Source organism: Onychostruthus taczanowskii, unplaced genomic scaffold (assembly GCF_017590055.1).
Source record: "Onychostruthus taczanowskii isolate IOZ18803 unplaced genomic scaffold, ASM1759005v1 scaffold180, whole genome shotgun sequence".
Taxonomy (NCBI): Eukaryota; Metazoa; Chordata; class Aves; order Passeriformes; family Passeridae; genus Onychostruthus; species Onychostruthus taczanowskii.
In genome coordinates, this window is record NW_024499018.1 from 189,063 (window position 1) to 215,140 (window position 26,078).

A 26,078-nucleotide genomic window follows, 5' to 3' on the forward strand; every position below is an offset into this window, starting at 1 on the left:
ATGGCAGCCAGGATTTGTTCTTAAAAACTTCTAATAATAGAAATGGGTAGTAAGAGTGAGGAAGAAAACAACTTCAGAAGCAGAATCCACTGAAAAAGTTCAAGTACTTGAACAATACTAATTCTTCAGTTCCAAGACTAATTTTGAATTAATTAACAATATATTTAAAGTAATAAATAAATTTTCTAAATAGTAGGATAGTCACAGAAATACAATGCCCCATTAAGTAATTTTTTCTTTACCTTTCAGAATGGAATGTACTTTATGTAACTTACAGAAAAAGATCCTGTTAGTCCTTTGTTATTCACATGATTAAAATAGATGCCAAGGACATATGAAAAAGCAAATTATGATTGCTAAAATGAAAAAGTGTAACAGTGAATGTATACAGCTAAACATGCTATTTTTTTAGGTGAGTAAAACCAACATTAAGTCTTTTTTAATAGTGTAATTAGTTTTGAATGCTGAAGCATCATTCCTATTGGCTAAATTACTCTATTTTGCCATTCCATGGAAGCAGAGGTGTCTCTATTCATACACACTGCAGACTGGAGAGAACACAGTACATGATGAACAGATAGCACAATTTCAATTTTCCACCTCTTCATGGCATCTTCAGTGAGCTCAGCAGAGCTGTGAATGAAAGAGCAAAGATGGTATTTTCTTGTATCTTGCTTCTCATTTTCATTTTACCTGATATTTTTAAGCTTTTAAGTTATTTCATTCCTGGAATCTACTTTCTTTAACAGTTCAGACTTGCTATGTGTAAGGATTTAAATAATATAGCCAAAAATGTGATTTTTTTTTTGTTTCTTACTGTTTTTAAGTAGGGATAAAAGCTTGTATGGATATTCTGCCTTTGATTTACAGGCTATCGTTGTTTATAAATCAGTGAAAATTAGTCAAATAACAGCTTCAAACTAAACAACAATAAGCTGTTCTTTAATCAAGATAAATGGTTTGCCTTTTTTTTTTATTAAACACCTCCCAAGCAGATACACAGACAAATGCTTTTCATACCACTGAAAAGCTAAAAAAAATACCTTTCTATTTGAAGTCAAAGCTTCCAAGTCAGTGTTTCTTAGTTTGCTCTATAAATGTTTCTCACTTTCTGTCCCATAAAAGTCTCCTTTCCTATCCCACCCGTGATTTAAGCCTGTGATTCTCAAGTTCATAGACACTCAATGACATATTCTAAGCCTGCTATCTTAGCAGTTACTTTGCACTACAAACAGAGGCAGACCTCTTCAAGCATGATTTGTGTGAGACCAAAGTTTTAGAGTGGGCCAGTTTTCATGAAGCGGAGTATCCATGGTTTCAAAATCCAGACTATGAAGTATCTTATTCTGCGCATGTAAAAAAAAAAAAGAAGAAGATACAAAAGCCTGAATTACTTGCAGAAGCAAATGCCAACAGGTTTCTAGTCAGTACAGAGAGAGATATTTACAGGTCTTCATCAGAGTAGAAAGCACTACTGAAAGGCAGTTTTAGACATTATTTTACTTATTAATTAATTTTAAAGTGATGAGTTTGGTGGTATTTGTTTGATTTTGCTCTGAGCTATCCCCAAAGCTTCAGAGACCATAAGAGATCAACAGCAACACTAACATGGTTAATTTTTGACAAAGATGTATACTTCAGTTTTCTCTTAGAAAAGGTAGGCCACATAGTGAAATTGATGAAAGTCCATCAGAAATTTTCCAGGGGACCATTACAATTAATGAACAACTTTGTCCCTTAAATAAAAAATCAGATTTGATTTAATCATATTGATAGAAACATTAATTGTGCCTTACTGGAATGCTCTTTAAAAATCCTGAAATTTTTATTAAAATTTCTTCCATTCTTTCAAGATGATGTAATGTAACATCTTCCACCTTTATGTCATATCTTCCATGTTTTTAGTGAGGTTTATGTTTTCATATCCAGAATGTGGATTTGTCCTTTTTTTCATGCTTGCTAATACCAGGGATTTTGGAAGGGGCAGATTAGCATCTTCATATACAGGATGCAGGACTGCAAAAACTTGACAGGCCTTGGTGGCTGTTTGCTTTCTCCTCCCTCCTTTTTATGTATTGTTCAAATCAGACTCAACATCTCTCCCAAGGTCAACCATACGATCACATTTCCCCAGACAAATCCTTCCTCAAGAGCTATTTCTATTGCAAAAAGTGAATCAGCAAACTTTCCTTTATTTAAATACCTCAGAAATAGTCACTCACTTTTCACGAAATTGTGGCCAAAGGATGAGCTTCTCATGATACTTGCTCTGGAAAATTTAGACAGAAAGAGAATGGAGGGTTATTATTAGTTGTTCCCTGAAGTTTTATTTTCAAACCCAGCTGTTATAGAAGGGTTTGAGTAAAAACACAAGCTGCAGAACCAGAGCTGACCCTCATAAGAATTCAAAGTGAACTGATAAAGTGACCTGCCTCAATCATGGCTCTCTCTAGGCACTGTTTTTGACAGCTCCACCATATGAACTTCTACACATATATAAACAATTTTCACAAAAATGGGTAATGCTGAAGGTGAAAAGGCCACGTTTGTTCTAACAGTTCAAAATGGCTCACAGAGCTTTATAAGGTTCATTCATTCATCCATCCTGAGGCAGCCACGCAAATGCTTCCTTACTGCCAACGCTAAGATGTTTCTCCAAAGACAGGCTACAGATGATAATAAAAGATACTACTTTGGATCATGCTCAAAGGAGAATAAAAAATTATTACCAAAAAATTAGATCTTCACGGCATGCCCAAGTACAGTGCACAGATTTTTATTTTTTTTTTCGTGTAAACAACCCATTGCAACAAGAGACGTTCGTATCAGGGGCAGACGAAGCCGCCCGGGATCCGGCTGCGAGGGATGTCGGGTCCCTGCGCGGGGCATTCAGCCGAACCATCGCCAAGGTCAGGGAGGTTCTGCTGAGGCCCAGGGCCACCAGCCGCCAGCCGTGGCCCCGAGCGCCATGCCAGGCACAGACGCCCGGCCGGCGGCAGCCCCGCGCTCCCGGGGCGGGCTCTGCTGGCCGCTCCCGGCCCGGCCCGGGGCGCTGGGGCCCGGGGCCGGGGCGGTGCGGACCCGCCACGACCGGGCCGTGACGCCGCTCCCTGCCCGGACCCCCGCGGTACTTGGGGCGCAATCGCCCCCCGAGTGTCCGGGCCGAGCCCGGCGGTGCCGTCCGTCCGTCCGGCCCCGCTCGGTGCCGGCCCCGAGGGCTCTCACGCCGCGCCGCGGAGAGGCGGCGGGGGCTCGGCGGGGCGGGGGGAGGCGGTGCCAGGCGGGCGGGGCCCGGGCTCGGCGGGGCTGTGGCGGTGGCGGTGGCCGTGGCCGGGACTGGGCGAGTTGGAGCGAGCGGCGGCGGCGGTACGGCTGCGGCGGCAGCATGGCTTCGTCGCAGGGGAAGAACGAGCTGCTCTTCGCCGACTGGATGGCAGCGCTGCCCGGCAGCCTCCACAGCACCCCGCTCACCAACCTGGCCATCCCCGGTGGGTGCTCCCGGCTGCCCGCCCCGCGGCCGCCCTGCGCCGGGAAGGCGAAGCGCTCGGCGCGGTTCGGCGCTCCACGCCGCTGGGGAGGCGGCCGCGCTGCCGCGGGGCTCCGCGGAGATCCCTTACCGCGCTGCCGGCGGCTCCGTGCCCGTCCCTTACCGCGCTGCCTTGCACTGCCCGTGCCAGTGGGTGGGAGCGAGCGGGGCAGGTGCGGGCAGAGGCTCCGGCGGGACGCGGCTCCGGCGGCCCCGCGCTGTGAGCGGCTGTGGGGCGGCGGGCGCGGAGTGCGCGCTGTACCTGGTGTCGGGGTGGGAAGGGAGCCTGTTCCTCTACTGCCGGACTGGCGTAACAGCCCGAGCAGTAAATCTCGCTTAGGATGCCACATACTGCCCCTTTCCTCGTAAACTTGTGCGGCGAGGTCGGTCGGAGCGGGGACGGACGCAGGGCTGCGGCTGCGGGAGGGGAGGCAGGCTGCGGCAGTGTGCGGCTTCATGTCATGTCGCTGTCAGAAAACGCTCGATCTCAACACAATTTTAAATAAGATGAGGGATGGCAGGTGATGGTGTTCAGATTACGAACTCTTTCCTGTCCTGCCTCAGTATTTTTTTTTTTTTTTTTGGTAAGATCTTAAGTATGATTGTAGACTTAGGCAAAATACATGTTAGAATTCAAACCAGTAATTGCTTCAGATGATCTCTGGTTTGAAGGAGCACCTCAAGGTTTTGCAAGACGTCTTTACCAGCATCCTTCCTTTCTAAGGTAACTAAATGGAATGAGGTTTCAGAGATGCTGAAGCTCTAAAGTCTTTTAAGCTGCTTATGAGAAATGTTCACTTCTTGCAAGTTTCATGTAGTAGGTGCTTGTGTTACACCAGTTTTTATAGTACTAAAGATACTTTAGGACAATGTAATAGCAGCTGATATTTGCAATAATGTGTTTTCTATAGTTTCATTTAGACACAGGTGTACCCTTCTAAAATTAAGTGTCTTTTAGCTTCTTATGGTTTACACAAGCTATATCTAGCATTTTACTTGCTACACTGATGGTTGCTCTTGGTTGAATATATCCTGTATAAAATTGTGTCCCTCCAAGGCACGGGAACCCAGCATCTGCAATTGTTCCATCAAATTCTGTTGGAGCTTTAAAAATCTTCCAGTGTAATAACTTTTCGTTAACCCACAAACTGTGAAACATTCTTATGGAATATTGGCATGATGAGAAATTATTCTCTTTTGGATGCATGGTGGTTTTTCAGGTTAAATGTGTTGTTTTAGAGACTTTTTCCTGGTTTGAGGAGATATGATGAAACTTAAGCTGCTTCCAGATGCAAAAAAATTGCATTTGTTATGCATAATCACCATTAAGTGACTTCCTTTACTGAAGGAAGTATCATGAGGCTGTTACTGGTACATCTGTCTCAGCAAGATCTCTCTGTTACTTTCTTACAGCCTCTTTCTAAAAACTGTCCACAGTTTTTTGAAGTGGACATTTCTCAGAGCTTTGGCACTAACAATACAAGCTTTCACACCTTATTAACATGTTTAAATTAAAAACAAGCAAACAAACCAATTTATGGTGGGCTGTGCCGGTCAATCTCAATATAGCATTTAGCAGTGGGCAAGTTCTGCAGGTTCTAAGTGCAGAGACTGAGCCCTTACACTGGCAAAACTATTTTGTTCATGTAACATCAATGCACACAGACTTGTTTTTTTTGGTGAAATTAGCAGAAAAACTTAAATTATTTGAGTGGCATAGTGTTAAGACCTTTGAAATTTATCCTTCTGTTAGTGTAAATTGACACAGACCTCTTATCTGCCTGTCTCACTTTTAAAATGCCAGGTTTGGCAAATAGAGTCTTATGGGGAGGTTGGCAATACAGTTCATGTAAATTTGTTGGCTAGGGAGCATGGCACACAAACTGTAGGTATCAGTGTAGTTTAAGCACTGTCTTTTAACAGTAGATTTATTATTACATTCAACATACAATGTAGATATGCACAATATTAAGGAAAAAGGCTAACATGGGATTGGTTTCATCCTTTAAGAAGAAATAGCCTTTCAGACATTCATAGTATTTATATGAAAGTTTTCTCCCATATGTCTACAGCTGAGCATTAATAACATGTGCATAAATAGCTGTTAGCATATAACTAGTATTCAAGTAGTTAATGCAAGGATTGTGTGCAATCCAAACCTTCATGTGTCAAGGTAGAGTTAACTTGTGAATTTTTACTGTTTTTGAAGTTAGTGTTTAAGAACTAAAGTTTTCATAGCATTTTATTTACATTGTCTTTTTTGTTTTCTCCCTACCAGAAGAAGTTAACAGTACTTATTTTTTTTTTTTTCCCAGCAGGATTTAAACTTCCCTTGCACAGTAGGAATACTGATTTTGACATTATTTCAGCTGGATGAAATTCAGTTCTGGAGCCAGAGTCCAACAATGCTAATGTTGAAGAAAACAAACTATTAGCTTGAAAATGTTAGAATGAATTTTCCATTACAAAGGGTGTTCCACTGTATTAGGAGGGAAATGTTGTTTTAGAAATCATCAGTACATTTCTCATTGTCTACAAGGAGTGCTTGGAACTGAGGTGATACACTCAGTTGTCTTTCCACAGACATGCATGTATCATATTAGCTGTTGCAAAGAGAAGCACAAGTCTCATAATACTCTCTCATGATTGTTTTTAAACTGTATTGTTGAAGGAATTTTTTGTTCATAATATGTTTAAAAATGTTGCTCACACCCTTTTATTGCTTAGTTACTAAGCTTATGCAGGTACAAATTTATACTATTTACCATCCTTTATACTTTTGTAAATAACAAATCTTTGCTGGATTTTTCTAGTATTGCAGTAAGTTCTTCTACTCATTTCATTCTCCACAGTTCAAGCTAGGTCCTTTTGTTTTCCCTACTGCAGGAACCCTCTAGATGAGACAGAAATCTCTAATATAGCTTGTGCCAGCTTTGTCCGTCAGAAACATTTCTATTTTAATTTCTTCCACATAAGAGGATGATGCATTTCCTATGAGGTTTTCATCTTTCTTTGAGCTGACTATGTCTGTGTTCTCTTATGCTGCAAGTGGCAGATTTTCCTCAAGTGATAATGGTAGCAAATAACAGTATACACTCTTTGGAAATATAATGATCTGTTAGTTTACAGAAATGCCACACAAATTTAATCTTCTATTGCTATGACAATTAGAATAATGAAAGGATGTATTCTTAGGACGTTGGGTCAAGGTGTACGTCTTCTACTGCTTGCAGACTGCCTCTTGTGTTAAAGGATCTTCCTGGCTAAACTCTCAACAGTTTGTCTGAGAAAAAGCTGGAGGACTGTGGATTCTGGTCTTTGGGGGAAGGGTATCTTTCAGTAGTAGACAAAATGTGGCTTTTTCAGTGTCTGTGCCTCTTTGACCAGGATAAGAAATAGGTTTTTTGAGGCACTGCATGTTTATAGGATTGAAATCTTCATGCTTCCAAGCTCAGGCTGAAAGGTGAGGTATGGAGAGCCTGTGTATTCTGCTGTGTCCATGCACCTTCCTTAATCTGAGCTGATCATCAGTTACATGCAGTGCAGTAAATAGACATCAGTAGGCAGCATTTCCTTATGAATTATTCCACTTACTGATCAATAAACTTTCTCACTGACAGTCTTTAAATATGTGTCTAGTTTAATATCAGAGTCTTTATACGAATAATTTGTGCAATCATTGTTGCCTTTTCCCTTGGTGCTAATATTCCAAGACTGAGAAATCCATGAGAATAATTTATGATTGAAAAGAGTATTTTCTTCCATAAGTAACTCATCCCTCCACCAAAACTGGTACTAGCCCAGGATTCTGCCATATGAGCAGTCATGATGCATGCTAGGGCCATGTCTGTGTGGGTAAAATCTTCTGAATGAATTTAAGACCCAGAATACCTCTTGACTGCATAACTTTCTGGAGCTGTGATTCTTCAGGCTTTTGTTTCTGATTTCCTTGTGCAGATGAAACCTCTGACCTCAGCATGTGTTATTGTTGCTCAAAGAGGCAATGTGAACAGTACAATTATTGTGAAAAGTATTTTCCCAGGACCTCATTGGCTTCTGTGGTTTTTCAGATGGGATTTTTTAAAATTTTATTTTGACATATAAATTTCTTTGTCCATCAAAGAAAGCAATTGCTAGACACAGCAGAGCTAGTTTGGCTCACCTCAAATAAGAAGCAAGTTGTCAGGTGGAATTTTTTAGTACTACCCATCTTTAGAAAAAGGCTCTAATACTTGAAATTTCTGTATCTCACTATCATCATACTTAGCAAAGAAATAGCAAGACCTCATAGGGAGTTATTATACAAAGAGGAGGATGTATGGTAGTGTCAAATGTCAAAGATGTATTGGGATATTGAAGATGGTATGGGGAGACTTGGGAGAAGAAAGTTAGTGCAGCTGGAATATTTTAGCCTTTTTTGTGAACGATAGCACTGCTGTGTTAACAACAGCTCTGTTTCAAATATTTTAACTTCCATTGTAATAGCTTTCAAATGTTCAAGTGATATTTTGTTTCTTGGACAGACATTCCCCATTCTCAGCCCCCTGGGGAAATTCTTTCATCTTAAAAAAGGCTAGAACTTTTTCCTTTGGTTATGAAGACACACAGCATTTTCTCTGTTTAAATGTTATTAGGAATCTCTTTAAATTTGATCTTCAATAGCCAATGATTTAGATTTGGCTTAAGGGTGAAGGGTGATTGTCTTTGAGATGTGGGATCTGTTTCACCCTTGTCTGTCTGCTCTCTGCTTCACTAGCCTGGGTCCAATTCTGTACAAAATTAGCTTTGCCTAGAACTGTAAACTGATGATGCAGGTAAACTTATAAATAAAACTGTAATGTGAAGTCACCCATTAGCTTTTGACATGTATATGTACCTAGGAGAGTTCTTTCTTTTCCACTGTGCCTTGCACTCCATTTTCAGTGGTTTTCTACCAGAAGTAAGTACCTTACGCTTTATTTTTTTCTGATCAGAAAATGAGCAAATATCCTTATAACTTTTCTTTATGATAGCTCTTTTTTAATTTGTTGACGATCTTTTTACATCAATCACTTTTATCCACAAAACAGTTTCTCACTGGCCTTGCGCGTGCTAATGTGTCATTCCCAACTGTTTTAGAAATATTTCTGTGTGATACAGTTTCCTGTGGCATTCACCATTAATTTCTCCTGCTGTGACATGTTTCTAGCACACACAAAATAAAGCTGTTTGTTTACTCACACTGCTGTAAAAATTAAACAGTTCAAACCCTTCGGTTACTTACCCATCTGCTACCAGAGGTAATTCGAAACTGCCTTTGCTTGGTTTCCCAACAGGGGCTGTTTATTAATCCAGCAATCTCTGTCCACTGTGTCTCCTGCGGCTCAGTTCCAGCAGAACTGCCTTCTCCAACCTGCCTCACATCCTGCTACCATGGCAGGTGTGGCAGAGGGAACAGCTTTGTTGCCATCTGGAATTATTTCTGTCTTTCCAACTCAGTGAACTGCTGGGGTTTTTAATCTCTTGTCTGAAAATTTCTTGACTGTTCTGTGTATCCAAACTGCCCTTACCTTCTTTAACAGTCTTTGACTTTGTATTTGGTGTGTGTTTTATGTTTGGTAATTTCCTGTGGTTCTTACTATATTGCAACTTGAACTCTTGTTTTTCATGCAAAATGGATCTTGCTTTGAAGATGCTCAACTGTGACACGCTCTCAACTGTGTAAGTAGTTTAAAATGCAGATCCTAGGTAGACAAAGTTTTGCAGACTGTAACTTCGAACCCCCTAAGAGTGCTGTGCAATCTCTTCTACTGTTCTGCATAGAAATAATAATTAAAATGCTCACTACTTTTTAGAAATTAATTGTATATAATTTATAAATAGCATTCAGATTTAGTCAACAGATTTGTGTTTAACTCTTCTTCTCTTCAAAGAGCAGCCAGTTCCAGGGAGAATAACTTTCATTCCCATCTTATCCTTTCTTCAAAGTAGGTTCAAATTATAGGTGCTTATTTTCTGAACAGACTCCTTGTGCAATCCCTACAGTATAGCCCTTGGACACTGCAAACAAAAAAAAATATAATTGGGAAGAAATGTCATTCAAAATCTGAAGGTGTGGATTTTAATCTAAATTTTTGCAAAATTGAATGGTTTTTCATTTGACCTACTGTAGCAAACCTTGGTTTAATCTTTTCCATTACTTTGAGCAGCTATATAGTGTCAGCTAACAGTGATACATAAAAGCCAAAATGTATAATTTCATTTTAGAAAGTCCAGGTTTCTAATTTTATGTTTATTTTAATGCCATCTCAGTTTTCACCATAATCTAATTTAAAACAAATTGCTAAAACAGTTTTCAGATGCTTTACCATCTTTTGAAATGGTGTCTCTCTTCATATTAAAAAAAGTTAATCTTTGGCTCATCCAGTCTCTTACCTGGTTAGCTCACATACCTCATGCTTAAATACTTAGTGTTTCAACTGTGAAAATAAAATGTTGCAGAATACTGAAAAAAGATAGAGGATGTAAAGAAGAAATGTATTTCCTTTGTTTTGGTTCCAGGCTTTGCTCCCTTCTGTATATGTCACTTAGGATGTTTCAGATGATTGGAGATACGTGACATGTGCTGCTGCCATCAAGGCAAAAACCCATCCATGAAGTCTACTGCATTATGAATTTTGCTTGTAATTAAAAAAAGCCAGGATAAAGGGCACTGAACTAACCTAGCCTTGAATAATTCTGTAGCCATTTTTTTAACAGAACAAACTCCAGTGAGATGAATAGTATACTTCATGCTTTACCTTGCTGTCATGCTGTCATCCATAGTAGTTTTGTGTTTGAATAGAATTTTTTTTTTAATTCTATTAAACACTTGGCTTTCATGTATACATTGGCAGCCATGCAGCTTGGTTTTATAATTATGAAAGGTTGCTAAACTGGGATTTAAGTGAGAGTAAGAAAAATATAGAAAAGATGCGTTACATGTAGTGCTGTGCAATCAAATTGATGCTTTAGAGCCTCAAAGGTTATTAGTTTGTTAGCTTTGCTAAATCCTGCTGTAATCTCAAGCAGACCACTGCTATGGAGGCTGACCTTGCTCTTAGGAGGAGATCTGGGTTAGGAAGTCTGCTCAGTGGGTTATGGAAAATTTCACTGACCCCTAAGCTGCACTTTGAAAGAAAAGGTGTTTGTTTTATACTGCAAAGCTCACAAAAGCTTCTGGTGGAGTGCTGCTTTCCATCCATTGTGCATGCTATCCAAAAGTTGCTTTGTCAATGGGGAATTTTGAGCAGGTGCTCATTCTAGGTGCTAGCACAGGAATCCCAAGAGATTAGCTATTTTAGGATTAGTCTTCTTTCTTTCTGTTGAAACTCTCAAATTTTGCGAGACTGTTCTAATTATGTAGATCATGTTCACGAATACTGTATCAGAAGCCATGCAAGCTGGGGTAGTGTTGTCTCTCGTATTTCACCTGTGAGGATGCTTATTATCATGTGATCAAAAAATGGGAGACACTTGGATGGGTTTCCTCAGACCTGAAGTGCCAGCATCTCCAAAGGGGCTCATCTGTGTGTGATGGGCAGATCAGGATATCACTTTGAAGCTGCTGCAGGAGGCAGTTGCCAGTTACTTTTTCCATTGCTGGAAAGCAATGAAGATTGTGTTGGCACTCTGCATGGCACGATGGTAGGAGTAATTCATTCAGGGGTAGACAGGTTAGATGAAGCTGGTTTTGGACAGAAATTCCCCAGTTAACTAGGTCACGAGAAACGGGAGGATATTAATTGGAAGAGGCAAAGATCTAGCTTGGACACTGAGTAGCAGATTCTGTCTTTGTATTCATCTGCATCCTCATTGCACTAAAAAAAATCACTTTTAAGGGGTTGCATCGGTTTGGTTTTTTGGGGTTTTTTTTGTATGGATTTTTTTTTTTGTGTGGTTTTTTTTTTTTTTTTTTTTTTGTTTGTTTGTTTGTTTTGTTTTTACAGATTTGTGTATATTTGGTATATATTTTGGTATGTTTAAATTCAGGACACTTAGAACATGTGAATCCAAACCTGGAATTGTCTATTTTGGGTCATGTTTGTGTGTTAGTTTTTTGGTTTGTTTTGTTTTTAATGATTTAACTTTTCCTCCACCTTGTACAATAATCTCACCATTTCCATGGTTGAAGTGAAACTTTGCTAGTGGTATGGAAATACTCAGTTTTGATGAATTGTAATCTGCAAAGCATTGCTCAGTTGGAGTTCTGCCTTCCTCTGCTTCTGGTGCAAAATTGACAGCCGTTCTTCTTTCAAATAGGAGACATCACCTCAAAACAGGTGCTGTCCAGAATGGGAATGGGGAACACATGTCTAGACATGCCTCAAGGCTTATCTAGGAGTGCAGCTCTTGCTGTGAGCGGGAGCTGGACTCATGCCGTTAGCCAAGTGTTATTTAGTGCATTTGCCGAGTGACTGTTTTGAGAAACACTTTATAAGTTGACAATACATAAGGAGAAAACAAGCCAGCTTCAGTAATTTTCAGATGTAGCTGTATAATAGGGGAAACAAGCCAAGGGACACTGTGAGGGACATGAACAGCACATGCACAAATGAATACTATTGCTTCTGGTGTGCATGAGGCAGGATTTCCTTTAGAAATCACAGTGTGGAGTATGGAGAAAACTGGGATTTCTAAGACCAGTTTTAATGAACTGGCCAGCAATGCTTCAGAGTCTTCTCGCTGAAAACAGTGTGTGAACCAATAAAACTAACACTGACTTCTTTGAGAGCTTAGGATGATGTGGTAGTGGTGGTGCCACAAAGAAATTGGTGGCTTTTGTGCCATTATGTATTTGGCCCTGTCACATCCTCCTGCTCTGCAGGGGTCAGAACAAGTCACTGTAAGGTTGGGTGATCTGGTCCATGTTGGGATTTAAGTTCGTAGCTGCTTATTAATATGCTTTGTATACCACTGAATTCTTACTGTTTCCTTTGAGGCTGCATCCTTCACAAAACCAAGAGTAATCTTGCTATTGGAAAGTGACTTCAGTTTTGCAGGAGAGCCCTGTTTGTATCTGGATTGAAACAGGGTTAAACTGGGTGAAGGTGGAGGTCTAGGAACAAGGAGAAGTGCTGTGCTGAAGGGAGATAAAAGGTGAAGTAAGTTCAGTGCCTTGGCTCTGGTGTCATCTCTGATCTACATCATAGAAGAGGCTCATGGACAAGGTGAGAAAAAAGGGGTATTCCCCTCTACACATATCCCTTTACTCTTCTGGCCTGTGTACTTCTCAGAACTGGATTTTACCTTTTGTCAGCATGGCTCTCCCAGATATGCTAAGAGAGATAAGGTTTCTTAATCTTCAAGCCATTTATCTTAGACAGTGAATTACCTTGAATTTTCCCATAGAGAAGGAAGATGATGGTGTTTTGTTGTAATTTTTAGGGTTTATTAATTGGTTTTGTATTTCAAAAGGTATTCAGAAGTGCTGATAAACAAATTAAATTCCTTGAAAGCAGCCTTCTCCAAGTCAAGTGAGAGATAATGTCTTTTCATTTTGAAATTGCTATTGTCTACAAGAGCATGCTGTTCTTGCAATGCAGAAGCCAAGAAGCAAAATGCAATCCCTTTTACATCTCACTTTCCATCAGGTGTTACTTCAGCTCTGTCTTAAGAGTGAAGAGTGGGATACAGGCCAGAAATAGTTAGAGCATATGTAAAACCAATAGAGATATGGAGAAGTATTCTAATTGGAAATGACACTTGAAAGTAAGTGGGGATAGGATAACATGCCTGTTTTCCTGCCTGCTAGATTAAAAGAGTGCTTAAAACTTACTGTGTAAGACAAAATAATGTGTTTTAAAAATTCACACCAACTTACAGAGAAGCCAGGAAAGATCCAGGATGAAAGAAGGGAACTGCTGTGTTTAAAGTGAACTTTTTTCGTAAGTTCTACTCAGTTCATGGTTCAGGTGCTTTTTTTTCCCTTTGGATTAATTTTCAGCAGTTTATTGGATAACAGGATTCATTCACTAAGAGGTGAAATTTTCACATTAATCTAACTGAGTCTGGTTTTCCACTGCCTTATACCATGTGTAAATGCAGATCTGTATGAAATGTCACTAAATTAGAGCAGTAACTGTATTTTTACTTTGTGCACTATGCAGGGTGGAACTGAGTCTGCCTCAGTTAGCTCTTGATGAATAAATTGCTCTGAACAGCTGAAGAAAGCAATGCTGACTAGATGATGAACTTAAATATGGCCCTCTAAAATACCCACTGTAATGCATTTGTCAGAAAGAAAAGTACTGGCTTATGTTGCTTATAGTCTTTAAGTGAATCATTATTAAATAGCTACATTAAAAAAAATAATCTAACTTCAGAATGAAAAAGTTTCAAGATTTACAGTTCAGCTTTGTCCAAAAATTCCATTGTCTTTGCTTATGACCTAAATATAAATCAGGGAACAACAAGAGAAAAGCAGGTTTGGGGATTTTACCTATTGCATTACAAAGTCAGCTGACACATCTACTGTGATGACTAATGGTGCTAGATCAAACCCTTATGTACAGAAGAGGAAATAGCATATAGTCTAATTGATTATTTTGAAGCTGAAATACCACTAAGTAATATTTTGGGTTTTATCTGTATTGAAATGGTGTTTGTGGTAGCAGGCCTTTCACAGACTTGCTCCTTTTTACTGTAGAAAATATGGTGTATTAACATTTATTTGTAATAATATGCTTTAATATTTAGAGCAAAGTATTTCAAAGGCAAGCTAGCTTATTTTCAGTCTCAACATATCTTTTAAGATGTTGATGTGATTGAAGTCTGGAGAACTCTTGGAACAAGAGTAAGTAAAAGTTGAAATTTCTGGGTTTTGTCTCCCAATGCAGATGTAGTGATTCTTTTCCTGGAATTACTATGGAATTGAGATGGGCACTGAAACAGAAAATACTCTTCAAGAAAGGGCTTTAAAATTTGGGTTATTAAAGGCTACATACGGTTCTTTTATAACAGCAGTATTGCTCTGTTTTCTGAAGCCTGGAACACCAAGGCTCATCATACCTCTTTTGAACAGCTTTTTCCAAAAGACTAATCCTCTTCATTTGGTCTCTGATCTAGGCTGGATTTTCATGTTGCATTGCTGTGTGATGGCTTGAAAATAGATAGTTTAAATTACGGTGGGGAGAATAGAAGTGTAGCTGTCAAAAGCACTGCATAGATTTCTGTATTGCATTGCAGATAAGGATTTATGGAAATTTTGATACCTGGACTGGGCACTGAGAAGAGTAGTAGAGCTGAAGATCCTTGAGACTTCATGGTGCAAGTGATCAGACATGGTGACTTCGACATTAGTCCTGCCAAGTAGATACAGCTCTATATGTGAAAACACTGGTCACTGGTGGTGGGGCTGGTCTAGGACAGGGCTTCTGACTTCTGCATTTTGCTGATGCTTGAGCCAAAGACATAGGCTTTTTGTCTGAAAGAAATGATTAGAACATGGAAAGTGTGTGCATGTTTTATCCATCTCCATAGCCTTCATATTAAACACAAATTATAAAGGATTCATTTTCTCTATCTTGACAGGATGTTTTCCATATTTTGTTGGCAGGAAAACTAAATTACTTGATTAAAATAAGGGATGCTGAGGCAGGAATAGAAAATGAACCTGTGTTTTATAGATCTTAATTTAGTGACAAGCACACAAGAGAAAGAGGGTATACAACGCTTCTTGTGACAACAGATGCATCAGATTTTTTATGTCTTGTACATGAGATCTGTGTGCTTTGCACTATGTCATACCAGCAAGGAAAAGACACATTTTTCACAGGAAAGCAACATGTGCATCAGATGTGATGGCATACAGAGCTCTGCATTGCATCACCCACTTCTGAAGTGGTCTCTAAAAAGAAGGACCAGTCAGAGGTGAAACCAGGCTGTAAGTGGTTTGGCAGATCTCCATGGATTAGAGGGTGAACTGCAGGAGATAAGTTTTCTGGCCTCACTTGAGAATCAAATAAAGGGTTACAGCAGCTCCAGCTAAATGGGAGGTTTGCAAGCTCTGCAGAGCAAGGGAGGCCAGTTAGCACATTCTGAGTTACATTAGGGGTTGCTGTCTTAGACTTATATGCAAGCACTGCCTTGACCCTGCACTGGATGTTCCCTAGTGGCATCTGGCAGCACTTCTTCCCCTTTCAGTCTGGGAACCACAGACAGGTGGTTTTATCTGCGTCTTTCAGTCACCCATGCAAATAACCAATGTGTGGGATTGTTTTCTGATGTGAAGGTTGTTAAGCAAGTTGCATATTGCTGTAATCTTTAATGTATTCTAGTAGGGAGAGAGGCAAGGTGTAAGCACTTGGAAACCTCATAAGCATTGTCTGAAGGCATGAAGGCACCAGTAGTTTCATCCATGCTCCCAAAATGATGCAAGAGAGAGAATAAAGTGGAAAAAAAAGAAATAAATATTCTGAAGGCTGAAGGCATGCAGATGAGCCATTTAGGTTACTACCCTAAATCTTTGCCTGGAGATTAAGGGGTGAGCACTGCCAGATTTAGCTCCATCTCTTTGCAAAGCATTGCTTCAGAAAGCATCTAGAGCATAGCCCAGGAATCTTTTGTTGGCTAATTTTGCTTTGAAGACTTCAGCAAAAGTTAAGGAAAATGTGTGCTCAGGAAGAGGGACACAGGTATTAATTGCACAGCTGTTGGGGAAAATAAGTGAAATTTACAGTAACAAGGCCCACATTTTGCTGCTAAATAACAGGATATACCCAGGCATTTCACCAGCCGCTAAGTTTTTTGTGGGCTCTGAAAAGACTATTTTACTTCTGCTGTTCTTATGTGTGTTCTGAAAATACACATTGCTGCAATACCCCTTTCTAACAAATTCTGTACTCAGGACCACTGTTTGGAGACAACTGTCTATATACCATTGCAGCCCATCTTACTATATACCATTGCAGCCCACCATGCCTTACTCTAAAAAAATGTGAGTGTGAGAGAATTTGCTGTGAAGTTTGAGTAAAGTGAGTGATAAACCATTCAGGTAAAAGGTTTCTGCAAGTTCACAGCAGAACGGGGCTGTGTTCTGACAATTTAGTGCTGCAATCAAGCAATGTTGTGGTATTGAAATACTGTGTGAATGCCAAGGTAGGATGTTTAAAGTGAAAACTGTTGACAAAATTTTTTTTATAGCTTTAAACTTTTTACAGCTTTTCAATCAGAATTTCAATCAGAATATCAAATTACTGAAGCCCTAAAAGGATGTTTACCAGTAGGCCTATGCCTACTGTTACACACTTCCTGCTGTTCTTCTTGGCAGTCAATTCATGATTTCAGAAAAATAAGCTTCAAGGAATTTCTTTGGGGATGCAGAGCATGGCTGATTAATGACTTTGTCAAAGCAACAGGTTAAAATTTCTTTACAGTTGTCCTGTTGTGTGTGATACTTCCTAAAAAATCCAAAATAAATCTTGGCAGCAGTGTTTGCATCCAGTTAATCTGAATGGCTTGCTAGTGAAGGCAGCACTGAACTGGTAAAACTGAGTACTGAACACAGTCCTTCTTCATTGCTGCAATGTTTGGGTCCTGTTTTAATTTAATTATTTTTCACTAACAACCTAGCTGATAACAAGCTCTTTATTGAAATATACAAGGAATAGCAATGTAAAGAAGCACGTGAAAAAAACAGCTTGTATTGCATCACAGAGAAATGGACTTGATTTGGATAAAAATAAACTGAAAGTTAGAGTTTCTTTTTTTTTAAGGGGGATTTAAAACATGTTAAATTCAGGAACAGATTTGGAGGGTGGCAGAAGCTGGGACTATGACAGGTGAGGCAGCTGGGAAGAAATCACCACTGCTGTTGTTAGCCACTCTCTGGGTTTGAAAAGACAGGTATCTGCTAAGGAAGGCAGGAGCCTCTTTTGAAATGGAAAATGTAAACTCCCTCCCTCTGAATTATTATAATTTTGAAATTAAGGGGCTCTCAGGCAAAGATATGGGACTTGGAATAACAGTTCTTTGTTAAGAAAAATAAAAATGCAGTAATATGAAACAACACGGGCAGAGTCAGAATACAACCTGACACCCTGCTGGTCAGGGTGTTGTTGCAGTCCCATTAAATGGTGTTGCAGCCCTCCTGCAGTGACAGGTGTGGTTCTGTTGAAGCAGTGATTCTGTAGAAGGGTGTAGTTTTTCTCTGAAGGTCCAGGAGTGGTGTAGATAGACATGGTTTTCCTCTGGGAAGCCAGTAGAAAAAAAGGCTGCTCCTCTGGGAAGCCAGGGGAAAAGTCTGCTGTGGTGTTCCAAGGCTCAGATTATATCCAGGTGGGAATGCTTGGCTCCACCCTCTGGGTGGAGAACTCCCAGTGAGATTATGTAATTTTATCAGTCACGCAGTGAGGCTCAATGGCCCTTTAACAGAAGAGATCTCCCTGGAGGGAGGGTTGGTTGTGGAAGAGATAAAGAAAACTGCCCCACCTCTAACAGATGGCAATGGAATACACAGCCCTGGCTATATTGCATTCACAGCCTAAGACAGCCACGTGCTCAGAACTGTGATGGTTAATGAAGAGGAGGTGGGTCTGTGTGGCTGCAAATGAGATGCAGTATTGACAGAATAAGCTGAGGTGGGAAGGACTGGCAAGGCCCTGCACAGGACCATCCCTAAGAATCACATGTTGTGCTGCATGTGGATAATGTCAGATGGATCCCAGGAGCACTGGTCGTCGTCTGTTGCAGCTGATGTACCTGTCTGCTACAGGTTGTCAGCATGTTGGTAAAGTTTACTCATGAGGGAGCTCTCTACAAAACACTTCCAGAAACTTCTTAAGAGGTGAAAAACGTTCATCCATGCCGAGTTGATTTGCCTTGAATTGAGATTACTTTCTCGCAGAAAGCATTTAGAAGTAGTTTAGAGAATAGCAATTAGGATGCATTTATATTTCTTCATCAGGGACAAGTTTGGAAGGGTATTGTAAATTTAGAGACTTTGCTGCTAATCCAGACTATGGGTGACTTACCACAACTGTTGCTGTATAAAACTTGATGCTGTGAATGCATTGGTAAATGGTTTTCCCATACCATATGAGAAGCCTGGGCAGGCACTGGAAGAGTGAATTTTTGTACATGACTTGATTTTTTCCCTGAGTTCTTCTCTGCAGGGGGCATCTTAAACTCTGTCAAAATGCAGTACTCCTTTATAGTGAAGTTTTGTGATGAGTATCCCTGTCTGGTAAAGAGCCAGCATCTGTGACCTTGGAGCCTGTGTCTAGGTGGTTATTGTGTGTGTGGCAGAATCTGAACCAATTGAATTACAGCCTCATGGTTATGCAGAAGTCAGTACTTAACAAGCAGCAAATGTTGGATTCTTTTTCTCTTACCAGTGAGGTGTTTTACATGAACCAGCCTGCTGATAGGACTGTTTACACTATAAGAGACCTCTTATACTATATAGTTTATACTATAAGAAACTGGAGGATGACAACCTCCAGTGGGGCCTTAATTAGTCATTGCTGTAACTCAGTGAGAAGTTAATTTATATTGTAGTTATTTGCTGGAGTCAAAGCACATTTTATCCTAGAAGGAAATGTAAAGCAGGGAAGATGCAAGGAAATATATTAACAATTAAAAATGATGCTACTTTTCAACAGGCAGATACACTTTGAGGTTAGCTATCCCTGGCCCATGGGACACACCTGAACACATACCGTATCAGGCAGCTCCCTAGCTGTTGTCTGTAGCTCACTTCCCATCAGATCTCAGCTAGGCTGGCTCAACTATTATTTTTGGGTGCCTGCCTACACTGCTGTTGTTCTCTGGCAGCATTTCATCCTTAACATCTGCAAGATCCAGACAGAAAATTTGATCTCTTCATGAGTTGTTTTGGGGTGCTAGTCACGTCTTGTGTTGTAGAAATACTTCCATAAGATGAAGATAAAGGAAAGGTCTGGTGATATGGAAAAAATGACTAGTGTCTCCCTCTTTGAAGCTTTTCTTGTAATATGCACTGAAAAAGAATTCCTATTACTTTAAATTTGCACAGTTTCTGAACATGTGTGTTAAAATGCTGGGGTACCTACTGAGGAGTCCAGTTGATGCCAAATTGTCATCTTCTTTTTTAGGCAGTGGTGCTGACTTTCTGAGCTGTCCCTGTATTTGCAAATGAAAGAAAGTACCAAGCCAAACCCCCACAATCACCACAATATTTATTACTCTGTTCATTCTGCTTGAACAGCCCATTCACCCTTAATGTAATCCTCTTTTTGCCCTCATAAAGACATTATGGCTTTCAAAGTGTGTTTGAGGTCCAGGTATGTGACAGTGTCATTCTGCATAAAAGTATGTTTTCTGCCTATGCTGTGCTCCATAATCATAGTTCTCTGGTTGCCTAGGAAGAGGGTATTGCTGTTTAGTATGTCAAAGCTAAATTTCAAAGCCTCAAGAAGAGCAAATGATGAGGAATTGCTTATCTCAGCTAAAGGGAAGAGAAGGAAGCTGGCAATACCAGAAGATGTTGAGATCTTTGCCCTGCCTGTGCATTTCAGTCTCTATATCCTTGGGTGTCAGTTGAAGATGATGTCCCGTAAATTGTTCCATGAGCTGTCCTTTTAAAGCTTTTAATGACACATTTTATTCCAATACTAGAAATTATGAAATCCTGAAGAGACCATTTGCTACATCAAGACCATGAAGAAAGTTGGTGTTAGAGACCCTGTGAGAGTCATATTTTTGATGGAGCTGTCTTTTCCTACAGGGTATGAAAATGTTTCTGAGTCTGATTAAAGAATATGAGCAATGATTTTTCGGAATGGCTTTCTGGTAGGATTATAACTATCACAGCATACTCTGGGGGTAGTCAAGAATTGAAATATAAATGTCATTTTTCTCCATATATATTCAGCTTGAAATTAAACTGAATGTTTTTACAGATGAGACTGCTAGAACAACTGATAGATTGAGAAATCTGTTAAAAGTGAGATCAGAGTTCTTTCCAGAAAAAGCACTCCATCTTAGTATGAGGTTTCAGAGTTGCTGTAGAGTCTATTGAATTATTCCAAGGCTTGAACTGATTTCTTCCATGCAAGGCAACAGTCCAGCATCAATAGCCATTACCTATTGTGGCCTTAGAGGTAAAGCAACCTTGATCTGAAATGCCCTTACTTTTGTTGTCCATTTTCCAGTAAATGCTCTATTATGAGGAAAAGAACTTGGAAAGTAACAAATGTGTTTCTTCATCCGCAGTTGCTGAAAGACAGCAAGAAAGGAATACTCTATTTGGGATGGATTGTAGACATTCTCTCATTCAAAAATGAAAAAATTTTCTTCAGTCATTGAAAGTGTATTATTTCACTAATTGCAAGCTGTATCAAACCTAAAGTATTTATTTCAAACTGAGATGTTATGTTTAAAGTGACACATAAATAGCAGTACTGCCATCTCCCCATTGTCCTGCTCTCCAGAAGGGATCATATGCAGAGTTACAGGGAAGAGCAGGAACAGATCTGCTACCTGTTTTGTGTACTCTTGCAGTTATGTCAGCTATGAAAACTGACATAAACTTTGCTTTTCTTTTACTGAAACACTTCTAAGTATTTTGGTGCAGCTGAATGGAGAGATGCATGCTTTTTCAGGACCATGAGAAATGTCCATCTAGTTTTGTTCAGAAAGCCTCTCAGGTCAGCCTCTAAGGATTTTTATTCTGTGAGTTTTTCCATGCCTTGAGGATTTTCTAACTTGTGTCTGGGTCATTTTATGACTAGTGTATTTCTTGTAAAGGATTCATTTGCAGGGATCTGAATGCCCCTGTACAGAATTCTGTACTTTACTAAAACTGCATGTATTAAAGTTTCTTGTTGAAAGCTTCCCTTTTTGTGATGTCTGAAATACAGATTATTTTTTTAATTTTGTTTTTAACTGCTTATGTTACATATTTCAATTTTTTGTGAGTAAGGACTTAGATCAGAAACAGGAGCTGTGGGATGGAAACTCCTGGCAAAGAGCCAAGGTAAGCTGGAAATACTCAAGATTTAAAGTATATTCCAGCCTCCAGTGTTTTAAAGCTACTTCTCTTGTGAAGCTAGTTGTTGCAATCTGTGTTTGTTGAACAGCCTATTCTAATATGATTTTGTTGTGGATCTATTGATATTGTCTGTTAATCCCCTTGGGTTTTTCTGTTCTGTAAACCAGCCATGTAAAATTACTTTCTTCTAAAATACTACATTTCAGGCACTCTTGCACAATAGAATGAGTAAGTGTAGATTGATAGTTGAACACATAAAAAATTAATGTTTTTTCTTAGTGAGTTAAACAATATAGGAAATATTTTATTAAATGGACGTGTCATATTAATTTAGGTCTAACAAAACTAAGCCTTTTCTGCTACCTATGTGTCTGGCAAAATATGATAAGTATGGTAATCCCACCATTTTTCAGAGATTTCTGTTGGAAAACAAACCATTATCACTATGTTTTATTAAATAAATAAAATTTTTAAAAATTCTTCAAGAGACAGAGGCTACTTCTGGCAAGGTTATGAAAGGATATTTCACGGTAATGCCAATTCTGCTGTCTGCTTCAGGAAGAGTATCACCTGGGTGACTAAATAATTGCTTCACCTGTACATGCCCTGAAGCACTGAATCATTTTTTGGCTTTTAGGGACAAAAATTGGGTTTTTAGGAGCCAGAAGCAGGCAGTGATACCTGAAAATATTCACTTAGACATTATATAGAGAATATGTAGGCTGGGACAATATTGCTCTCCAGACTGAACAAGGAACAGTAGTTGTGGAACAGTTAATCAAGGACATTTAATCATGGCTTCAATGGTTTCTTATAACTAGCAGGTTTTTTCTTACTTTATTTCTTCTCTACATAGTTATTAGACTTAATTATTTGCTTTACATGCACATTGACTTTTAGAATTTTTGTTTTCTGTACTCTTACTCTCTTTTCACCTTAGTTGTGATATTTTTACTCTTCAATATTTTAAAAATCAAACTTATTTTGTAGCATTAGAATTAGGTACTTTATCTTCCAATCCTTTTTTGGAAGAAATAAGTAATGTTTGTTAAGGGGTTTTCTTTGGATTTTTATGTTCCCTGCAGCAGAGTAAGATGTCAAATATGGATTGTTTAGAATGAAATTATAAACATAGACCACAGTGGGGTAGATTGGGTCAGACGGAACAAGGTATAGCAATAAGGAAACACATTGTTTTCCGCAATACTGTGTATTCAGTTTTTCTATCTAATGTGTAATCCTTTCGTCATCAGAATTGCTTAGGTAGAGCTTTGTTCTCAAAATGTTTTACAGAAGCTTAAATTCTAAATGCTCACATATACGCTCAAAACAGGGAAAGTCAGAATGTGAATAGGGTGCAGTATGGCTGTGACCATGGTTCAGTAGCTTACAAACATTTGGGAGGTACTAAATTAAAATTACGAAAAGATCCTTCTTGAGTGCACTGACCAAGTGAACTTCCCTGAATACTTGCCTAACATTTCTTACACAAAACAATTATGTGTGGGACAACAATTAGTGGGAGTTTACTTACCACTGCTCATAGGAGAATAAGTTGATGAATCTGACTGATAAATAGGCTGCAAAGTTCATACAGTACTATTAGTCCCAGCCAAATTCACTGTTTCAAAGCAAACTGTAGACTAAGATACATAGTATGAACAGTGAATCCTATGCCTGAAGTGTGAACAGCTGAGCTCTAATGTAATGAATAAAAACACACAAGCCATATAAAGACAGAGAACCTTTTTCATAGGTGACCAGCAGAAGAGTAAAGTTAATGAAAACATTTTTAATTCCTCATTTATGACTAGCACTGGCATCAGAAGAAACAAATATCTTTATATATTTTCAGGCTTCCACATGTTTAATATCAAGTGAAGATTAACAAAATGCAAGTATTTTTCTGTGATACTTGATGTTTATTTTGGCTAACTTGCTCAGGTAACATGGATATATGATTTTTTCTGTCATGGGAACTGGTAAAAGTTGAAATTTGAATTTCTAAATGCATCTGGAATTCATGAAACCATGCTCTCAAGAAGTCAGAGTCAGGTCACTGCTGAGGCCCATGTACATGTTGCCCTAAGCTGACCCATTTGAACCTTAAGTAAATACATACAGGCTCCTCTGTGGACAGAATTTTTTATGTTTTCAAGACATTTTAGAAGTAACCCCATTTTGTGACCATGTTCAGAGTGCTTCCCTCTTCCTAATGTAGGGCTGACTACTTTCTGTCTCAGTCTGGATGTCTTGCTGATTTCACCATGTGTTCTTTAATTCCTGGAAAGGACAGTGAGTGGGATTAGAATGTAACAACTGATCGCAAGGATCCACCCCAGCCTTTCGAAGGTGTCTGTACATGTTGCAGGCATACTCTTTACGCTCACATTCAAAGAAGTCTTGCAAACTTTTAAATTCGTATATATATAAATATATATGTAGGAAGATTTTTTTAAAATGTATGTATGTGTGTGTATATATCTATATATATAGATACAGATATATCTATATATATTTACATATGTGTGTGTCTATGTAATTCATTCATTCATGGCTTTTTCCAGCTGTTGAGTTAGGCTTTCACCTATAGTGATCTGCTCAATTAATTATCCTCTGTGTATAGCTTTTCAGGGTAAAGGGGATAAAACACAGTATGGCTTTTCTTCTCAGAGTTCATCACTACTTGATGATGCATTGGAGCTGGCAATATTTCATGTCCTTACCCTTGTCAGACACCAGCTGTGCCACTGATTTGAGAGGTGGTTAGCAAAAGTACCAGAAAGATTAACCTTCTCTTCCTCAAGTATTGTAATCAGCTGAACACAGAGCTTTGTAGCTAACTTATCTCCTTGAATCTGAGAGAAAGGACTAGTATCAGTCATGCCTGGCCTTCAAGACAACTCACTCACTTTTACTGCGGAGATGCTTCAGTCACTGGGGTTTCTTTCTTGATTATAGAAGTCAGCTCTTTGAAAGACATTGTTAAAAATGGACTCATAGGACTGGCCTGCCCCTCTGTCCTCTGTGCAGACCTGGGTGTTCTCACTTGGGTGTTCTACTTGAGGGCTTGAAGATCAAAGATCTGCACTGGACTTGGGCACAGGCCTGGTGTGCTGAAAGGAGTAGTTATGTGCTATTTTAAATCTTGTTGAATTTGTGCAGCTGCTTAGGATTGTAGAGTCACAGAATAGTTTCATGTGGAAGGGATCTTGAAAGTTGATCTCGTCCAAACCCCCTGGAATAAGCAGGGACGTCTTCATAAGCAAACACTTGCCAGAGATAAGCATGGTCTTACTTCAAGTCAGGTTCTCATTAAACCATCCTTCCATGTAGGAGAGCTGAGGAGGGTTCCTCTTCCTGTGCAGGATACAGGAGACCAAACCAACATTAACATGAGCAGGGATTTCAAATTTCTCTTCATTTTTGACTGCCACCAGTAGTTTTCTTTCTCTTCCTCTGCACTTTTTTGTCTGTCCTTCTCTTCTTCTTGTAGACTGTAAGATATCCAGGGCAGATACTGCCTCTGGCTTAGCAAACTTAAGTTCTACATGGGGTAATTTTAGTAAAATTTTTAATTATTTGTAAAACCCCCAATAAATCACAAAAACAAATCAAACCCACAAAAACTCCACAACACAAACAAATAAACAGAAAAACCCCACTGCAAAACCAAAGAGGATAACAAGCCACACTTGGTGTTGGACTGCTGCTGAGCTTTTTTGGATTGCATGAGAGAGAGTGGAGATCTCAGGAACTGAAAAACTATTCCGGGGCCAAATTCTGGTTGTTTCAAAATCTGTGTTTTTGAAGACAAGAGAAAACTTTTCCTCCCCAGGAATGCAGATTTCCCTGTTAACTTATAAAGAGTAAGGTTTCACATGATGTAAAGCAATCTCTTGTTTAGTCTATATAATTATTTAGATGTGTTTTAATCATTGCATTGACTCCAATGTGTATGTGTGTATGGGTGTGTTTGCATATGTGCACATGTATTTTTCTGTGTTTTGTTCTTTCAGGTGACAACTCTGTTGAAAGTTTATAAAAGATGAAATTAAACTCTATTTTGCAAGCTACTTAAAGAATATGGGACAAATCAAGTGATAGATGACCAAGTTAGAAAAGGAGGACCTGTTTAGAAAGTTTTATGTCTTTGTAGGAAGCCCTAATAAGCTCAACAGTCCTTTTCCAGAGTGAACATTGCCACTGTTTTCTGCAGTTCTCTATTCCTCTGTTTTCTGTATGTGTGGCAGTTGCACACATGGGTGCCCTACACCAGGTACTGCAGAAGCAGTTGAGCAGCAAGAACCCATGTAGAACCTCTCAGAGAACATGTGTAAGTTGTGCCTGCTCAGGTACGTCATAGTGATTCCTGTACTGTTTGCCAGAGAAAAACAGCTCATTTGTCAAGGCAAATTATTTGCTAGGTATTTAATATTTTGACCTCTTCCTCACTTGTAAATGCCAGAGAAAATTTAAATTGCCAGATCACATAGTGTCTGGACAACTCTCATTTAAAAGGTATATTATAGTTGTTTCCTTTTTCTTACTTCCCCCCCCCCC

At 39.3% G+C, this 26,078-nt stretch overlaps 1 protein-coding gene across 1 annotated transcript in view; it reads left to right on the forward strand.

Moving 5' to 3' along the window:
- The first annotated feature begins 3,346 nt into the window (after positions 1-3,346).
- PLCXD3 (phosphatidylinositol specific phospholipase C X domain containing 3) overlaps positions 3,347-26,078 on the forward strand; it is a 75,830-nt gene continuing 53,098 nt past the window's right edge. Inside the window, exon 1 of the mRNA XM_041401006.1 lies at positions 3,347-3,488. Coding sequence (XP_041256940.1) covers positions 3,386-3,488 — 103 coding nt within the window. The 5' untranslated portion in view covers positions 3,347-3,385. The remainder of the gene's footprint in view (positions 3,489-26,078) is intronic.